Source organism: Centruroides sculpturatus, unplaced genomic scaffold (assembly GCF_000671375.1).
Source record: "Centruroides sculpturatus isolate CEXI.00-Female unplaced genomic scaffold, Cexi_2.0 scaffold123, whole genome shotgun sequence".
Taxonomy (NCBI): domain Eukaryota; kingdom Metazoa; phylum Arthropoda; class Arachnida; order Scorpiones; family Buthidae; genus Centruroides; species Centruroides sculpturatus.
The window spans coordinates 858,974-866,540 of NW_019384538.1; the positions used below are offsets into that span (position 1 = coordinate 858,974).

Consider the following 7,567-nt stretch of genomic DNA (forward strand, 5'->3'; position numbering starts at 1 on the left):
ATAATTATTTATAATAAAGTTACAATAAATTAAGTTAATATATAATTATATATACAGTACCTAATTTATATATAATTTATATATAATTATATGTACAGACGATACTAAACTCAATTTACCCGCCTAAACTGTCCGTAGCGTGGCGCTGGACGGCGGAAAGTAGTTCGGCTGCCCGATGACGTTTTACGTAATTATAGGAGTTTTTTACCGTTGTTTACGGATACCGCCACAATTTTTTCGCCGTCTTATAGTAATCGTAATTACAGGAACACGTCTTATAGGGGGATCTACTGTACAAGTATAATTATGTTACTGTAGTTCAGTACTGTAATTATAAAATGTATAAGTATATATTTTATACTACGAGTTGAAAAATACTTAATTTTAGAACAATACTAAACCATCTTAAAATAATTTATATAATCACACGGTGGCCCAAAAGTCAATTAATCGAAGTATATTTTAAGATAGTTTTAATGCATTTGAAAATATAGCATCTCGGTTAATAGACTTTGGTTAATGTTAATAGGATATTTTATATATATTTATACATTACAGCGGTCACTAACCTTTCCGACCTCACCGACACTTAACTCACAGTTTCGATCCCTCGAATCTATCCCAATTTTTTTTTTAACGATATAAACATATACAGTATAGAATAATTATCATAAAAGTTTCATTTTACTTTATTAATATGAAATTCACTTAAAGTCTTATAGTCTTGATGTTTTAGCGCACTCTTAAATATCTGAATTAACATTTATGATAAATAATTCTCTAATATTAAATATTAAATATATTTAATGTAATGTTTCATAATTAAATTGTTATAATAAATTGAAGAATAAATATTTCTTAATCATAATTTAATTTTTTTTAGACATTCCACTTTTGCTTGAGTAGGCAGACTATCAAAGTAAGTTTTATATAAATTTAGACATTATAAATAATATTTTATTTTGAATTCCATAGTTATTTTATAATTTAAATATTAAATATAGGTCTAATTTTGAGCAAAATAAGTGCAAAATATTAAAATCAACAAAATAAATAATAATAAAAAATTTATAAATAATGATAATATCACAGGTTTTGTACCATTATACCCTAACATAAAAGTCTACAATCATTGCACTACAGAAAGCATCAGTATTGAATATTTTGTACGTAATATAGTCAAGAATGTTTTAACACAGACACGTACAGTACACCAATAACACACAAACACGACAAAAGTGTTTAAATATTTGCGTTAACGTAATTCAGTAAACTGATTTTATGACTCAATCGGTTATTCGAGCCTTTATTAAATATACAATATTCCAAACAATTCATATCAATATCCAGGCAACTTCTCGAATTGTTGGCTCCCCTTCAGTGAATATAATTATTATAAACCAATTGCATACATTACAAAACCTAAACTGTTCCAGATCTCTCTATTTATTACAAATGGCGGCGCCAATTTGTAAATTTATTCGGTAGTTTTAACTGATGTTACTAGTAAAACATATGAAATCTTTAAAATTGGTCATCAGTTTCATCTCTAAGTAGCAAAATCGTATTTCCAAAGAAACAAATATAAAATAAAACAGTGTGTTTGGTATTTATGCATTGACTTCAGAATGTCATAAGACTTGACACCACTATCAAGTATTCTATCTATATAATCAGTTTTATAAGATATATATATATATATATATATATATAAACTAAATAAAGTGTATAGCAAAGAAAATCTATTTAAACAATTTAAATTCAATCTCACTAAACGAATAATTTATTTCTTAAAAATCATTTAACTAAAAAAAATATATGCTCTCCACCTCAAATTAGTAGTGTCTTGTCCCTGTATTTCGTACTTTTCTTCTAACAATAGAATCGTGTCGGTTATCTATCTAACACCTATCGAAATTTTGAATTGAAATAACATAACTTTCACTGGAAATCGGAAGTTCGTATACAGTTAATCGGGGTCTCGTGTCCCGAAGCTTTACACATCTGGTTTCGTTTATGTCAGTCTTACATACTAATTTTTCTCCACCTTGTTTTATTATACCTTCAAAAAGAAATAGATGAAATAACTCCCAAACGATGAAAACAATGAATGTAATTTTTTTAGAGAATTTAAACAATATTTGCTTTAAATGATGTGAATTTAACTGATATGTTATTATTCATTCGAAAAAGTACTTTTATTACTAAATATTTTTTATTTCTTTATGTAAGAGTAAAGTAATAATAAAATATTTATTATTACTTTATTATGCTTATTTTTTAAACTATTTTCTTAATTTATAGGAAATTCAGCATTGCATTTATAAAACTGGATTTAGATGCAGAATTTTAGATTATTTGAGAAAAGTAAGAATGACATTTTTTTTAATGTCCTTTAAAGTTAATATTAATTTTATTAAAAAATTTTTCTTGTAGATATTCCCCAACTCTTTACAATTTGAGAAAGATATGATGGATAGAATAGATGTAAGATTTTAAAATTAAATTATTTATGCGAAATTTAAATATTTAAGTCAACAGAACAATTTATAAAATCTTTATTTTTATAGCCCCGACCAAAAACTGCTGAGGAATGTTATGATTCTTTTCTACAGTCGTATGGTGTAAGTTCGCATTTTATTTTCCTTAATCTTTAATAATTGCGCATTGAAATTCTTTATTTTTATCAATTAATTTGCATTTCTTAATCATATTTCAGAAAGCTTTCAAAGAACAATGTAAAGTTAACACTGATAAAAATTTGGACCCGATGTGTAAGGCAAGCAGGGTACACTAAGAAGAGAAATCAGCATATACATATCATAAATTTATATTCTATAAATTAATATTTCATTTAATTTTTAAATATAAAATAATGACAATTCTTAATCTGTAATTAAAATTAACAATTTCAGTTGGTTTTCGTTTAATAAAAATGTTTTAAATGAGTTTTTTCTGTGTTAATTTAATTTTAGGTGAACAAAATCACATTTATAAATTAAGATTTCAAATGCTTTAAGTGTAAAGATTTTCTAATATTTTAGTAAAAATTTAGAAAATGTAAAAGAAAAAATTAAGAAAATATTTTCTTCAAACAATTTAAAAGATTAATTGATGCAAAACAAATACAAAGTTGCATACCAACATTTTGGATATCAAAATTAATTATTTATTTTTATTTTTAAGTAATTTAAATATAATAATAATAGTAAATTGTATAAATCAAAATAATAACTATTCAGTAATTTAAAAAATCGCAGACGAATTGTTTAATGTTCCTGATGAAAACCATTGAGTCATATTAACACAAAATTAAAATTGTCTGTAGCACCATCTATTAGGAAATTTTTGTTAAAAATCTGTAAAATTAAACTTGGTGATTTCGAATTTTTTAATTTCTAGTTCTTATGTTACATTGTCTGTACTATGGTTGCCTCATCCCATTTAGAAAAAAATATTAAAAGAATCAGGTAAAATTTTTCTTATTGTAAATAAACTTTTACCCCTAATGTTAATGTTGCTAGATCCAGATTGAGAATTTCCAGTTTTACCGAACGTCCCAAATACTTTGATCGTTTACTTTTATATAAATACTTCCATCGTCTTGATTGGCTGTATCTAAGAGTACCGCTAAGCGTTACTCGTATCCGAACTTGTTTTTTTACCCATCTTTTAGGCTTGTCATTTCTTTCAGATCCTTTCTCTATTAGTCTATTCTATTTACAATGTGAACTTCGGGAAATTTTCTGTATGTATGGATGTTAGTGTGTGGAGCACGATTTTGTTCACCCTCTTCGAAGCTTAACAACCCGTGCTTTTTGTCGAAAATTCCTGAAATTTTGCAAGGAGGTTTGTGTATTAGGATGATTGATGCTATTAAATGTTGATTATTAATTTAAGATCGATGAGGTAGGGAGATACAGGGGATCGTATATTATATCTGTAGTAGGGTCGGACTTAATAACGATTTTACTCGTTATTAACATTTACAATTTTTTTTTAAAAAACANATTTCATTTAATTTTTAAATATAAAATAATGACAATTCTTAATCTGTAATTAAAATTAACAATTTCAGTTGGTTTTCGTTTAATAAAAATGTGTTAAATGAGTTTTTTCTGTGTTAATTTAATTTTAGGTGAACAAAATTACATTTATAAATTAAGATTTCAAATGCTTTAAGTGTAAAGATTTTCTAATATTTTAGTAAAAATTTAGAAAATGTAAAAGAAAAAATTAAGAAAATATTTTCTTCAAACAATTTAAAAGATTAATTGATGCAAAACAAATACAAAGTTGCATACCAACATTTTGGATATCAAAATTAATTATTTATTTTTATTTTTAAGTAATTTAAATATAATAATAATAGTAAATTGTATAAATCAAAATAATAACTATTCAGTAATTTAAAAAATCGCAGACGAATTGTTTAATGTTCCTGATGAAAACCATTGAGTCATATTAACACAAAATTAAAATTGTCTGTAGCACCATCTATTAGGAAATTTTTGTTAAAAATCTGTAAAATTAAACTTGGTGATTTCGAATTTTTTAATTTCTAGTTCTTATGTTACATTGTCTGTACTATGGTTGCCTCATCCCATTTAGAAAAAAATATTAAAAGAATCAGGTAAAATTTTTCTTATTGTAAATAAACTTTTACCCCTAATGTTAATGTTGCTAGATCCAGATTGAGAATTTCCAGTTTTACCGAACGTCCCAAATACTTTGATCGTTTACTTTTATATAAATACTTCCATCGTCTTGATTGGCTGTATCTAAGAGTACCGCTAAGCGTTACTCGTATCCGAACTTGTTTTTTTACCCATCTTTTAGGCTTGTCATTTCTTTCAGATCCTTTCTCTATTAGTCTATTCTATTTACAATGTGAACTTCGGGAAATTTTCTGTATGTATGGATGTTAGTGTGTGGAGCACGATTTTGTTCACCCTCTTCGAAGCTTAACAACCCGTGCTTTTTGTCGAAAATTCCTGAAATTTTGCAAGGAGGTTTGTGTATTAGGATGATTGATGCTATTAAATGTTGATTATTAATTTAAGATCGATGAGGTAGGGAGATACAGGGGATCGTATATTATATCTGTAGTAGGGTCGGACTTAATAACGATTTTACTCGTTATTAACATTTACAATTTTTTTTTTATAAAACACATTCCTACTCTCAAAATTAAGCTTTTTGCAATTTTATAACAGTTAAAAATATAAAATGTTTTTTAAAATAAAATATCATAACAGATGGTGCCACCAAATGTTGCCAAGAAAGTTAAGCAAATCGTCGCTGGATTTTTTTCTTTATTTGTATATTAAATCCTTTATTACGGGCGTTATTTTCGGGAAAGGATATTAATTGTCTTGTGACGTTTCCTTTTGTAAATATATAATTTATAAAGAAAGAAATTTATAAACAAAAATTAGTAAAATACGATTTTGATCAATCAGAATTGATTGATATGAACTTACGACTTGAACTAATTTGTCCACACTTATCTAATTAAATGTTATTTTCAAGAACGTAACTGAAAAAAGAAAGAAAAATCTGTAAGCTGCATGCAACTTATAGATTTTTCTTTCTTTTTTTACAAACTAAAGAAATTTCTGGTGTATTAAATTGTCTACATGTTAGCACATAATAATATTTTACATTTTTTTCTAATAACATTGCCATGAAAAAAAACTTTCGTCATATAGAAAAAAAATTGAGCAATGTCGTAGTAAATGAAAAAAAAAACACTTTCAAAATAAACTATAAATTAAGTTTATACATTAGTTCATTGATTTATTAAACACTAATTTTACAGTATATTTTGAAGACACATGGCAAGTTTTCATTAGTTATCTTTATTTAGTTGATACGGTATATCAAAAAAAGAAAAAAAAATTAATGCATTGATATTAAATTATGCAATTTTATATTGATACATTTTTCGATTTAATATTCAAATAATAAATAAGAAAAATATAAAAACTGGTTTTTTAGTCGTGACTCTGAACGAAGATCGATAAAACAACCTGTAATACTCTTAAGACAGTTAATAACGTTTTAGAAAAGATATCAGCACGTACGAAGGGTATTGCTTCACTTCAATACAACAAACTTGATCATGAATCATCATTGCTATCAGTTGCTTAACCGTTGTGAAATAGCACTGATATATTAATTCGAAAGTGAAGTAAAAGTTTTGTTTCCTAGTTCATACGTAACTATGAATACGCGAATTTTTTTTATTTTTCTCGTAGCTCTATGCTGCATTTTTTTAACGTTGGGACGAGAAATTGGCTACAGTTTTAATAGTAAACGGAAGAACGATATAGAGGTAAACAATTTTGGTAAGTTATTGCTTACTATAAATATATAAACTGTATATATTTTATAATAGTCCTATATGTTGTGATAACCGGTTTTGTTGATATCTTTAATACAATTAAAAATAATAGAACTATAAATAAAAATTAAACATTTTTGTTTAAAATTAGATTTACTTTTCGAATAATTTTCTTCTAATTTATAAGACCGAGCTTAATTAATTAAATAAATAATTAATAATCGAATGGAAATTTGAAATTATAATTTTTATTTTTATAATAAGAAAACGTAATAAAAATAAGGACGAATTCTATTATATATAATTATATTGTAACGAGTTGTATTTAATGGAAAGAAAATATAATTACACTAAAAAATAATATAAGAAACTAAACTAATATTACATTAGATTTTTATATAGTTTTTGTTCATAGATCTTGAAAACTTTTGTTTTGATTGTATGGACGGTTTAAATCGTACATATATAAAAGTGAGTGAATTTTTGACAATTATTTTTGTTTCTTCCTTTCAATAATAATTATAAATTCTACAAATTCATTAGTAAATTAATAAAAGAAAAAATAATTTATTATTTTAAAGCGTTAGTTGTGTTAAATTAACACATTGTGTATATTTTTAAAATAAATATTTATTTTTTAATTTAAAAATATTAAACTGATATAAGGCATAAAATAGCATACTATATTAATTTTCAAGTAAAATAGATTTTTTTTCATGTGTTTATTTCTTTAATTATTATTTTTAGCTTCTTATGGATACACAAATGAAAAAATGTTGCGCAGAAACATTAAATGATAGCTACAATATTTGGTTTCTGGTAAGTTTTTGTCAATTAATTTAATCTTTATAACTAGTGATGCAACGAATAGTATATTCGGCCTCAGGCCGAATACCGAATATTCGGCCAGGAGCGTGGCCGAATAGCCGAATATTCGGCCAAACTATTCGGCTTGATTAACTCACGTACGAAAATTGGAGCGCAAATCGCATTATGGCAAGGATCGCGCACTCTACTCTCTATTGGTCCACTGTCACTACGCTTCGCCAATCGCGTTAATTCTTGACAGCTGTAGCGGACAGACAAGAGCATCATGGCAGTATGTGATAAATGATGATATCAAATGTGGATAACAATGAAATGACCTACACGTGTAAATAACGGAAAAAGAACAGAGAAGGACCGCGAAGTGAAAATGTGAAAATAAATATGAAATTGAGT

General features: G+C 25.8%; 2 protein-coding genes across 6 annotated transcripts in view; both read left to right on the forward strand.

Annotated features, from left to right (window-relative positions):
• LOC111623316 overlaps positions 1-2,908 on the forward strand; it is a 15,022-nt gene extending 12,114 nt beyond the window's left edge. The window contains exons 4-8 of one of the 3 annotated variants that reach the window (XM_023365850.1): positions 884-919; positions 2,305-2,367; positions 2,437-2,487; positions 2,571-2,624; positions 2,720-2,905. In XM_023365850.1, the coding sequence (XP_023221618.1) occupies positions 884-919; positions 2,305-2,367; positions 2,437-2,487; positions 2,571-2,624; positions 2,720-2,797 (282 nt within the window). In that variant the 3' untranslated portion in view covers positions 2,798-2,905. Of the gene's footprint in view, positions 1-883; positions 920-2,304; positions 2,368-2,436; positions 2,488-2,570; positions 2,625-2,719 lie in introns of all 3 variants that reach the window. The other 2 variants (XM_023365851.1, XM_023365848.1) reach the window with 2 other exon arrangements.
• Positions 2,909-6,161: 3,253 nt separating this feature from the next.
• The window catches only part of LOC111623317, an 11,059-nt gene continuing 9,653 nt past the window's right edge, over positions 6,162-7,567 (forward strand). Inside the window, exons 1-3 of one of the 3 annotated variants that reach the window (XM_023365853.1) lie at positions 6,162-6,350; positions 6,762-6,817; positions 7,094-7,165. In XM_023365853.1, coding sequence (XP_023221621.1) covers positions 6,227-6,350; positions 6,762-6,817; positions 7,094-7,165 — 252 coding nt within the window. In that variant the 5' untranslated portion in view covers positions 6,162-6,226. The remainder of the gene's footprint in view (positions 6,351-6,761; positions 6,818-7,093; positions 7,166-7,567) is intronic. The other 2 variants (XM_023365852.1, XM_023365855.1) reach the window with 2 other exon arrangements.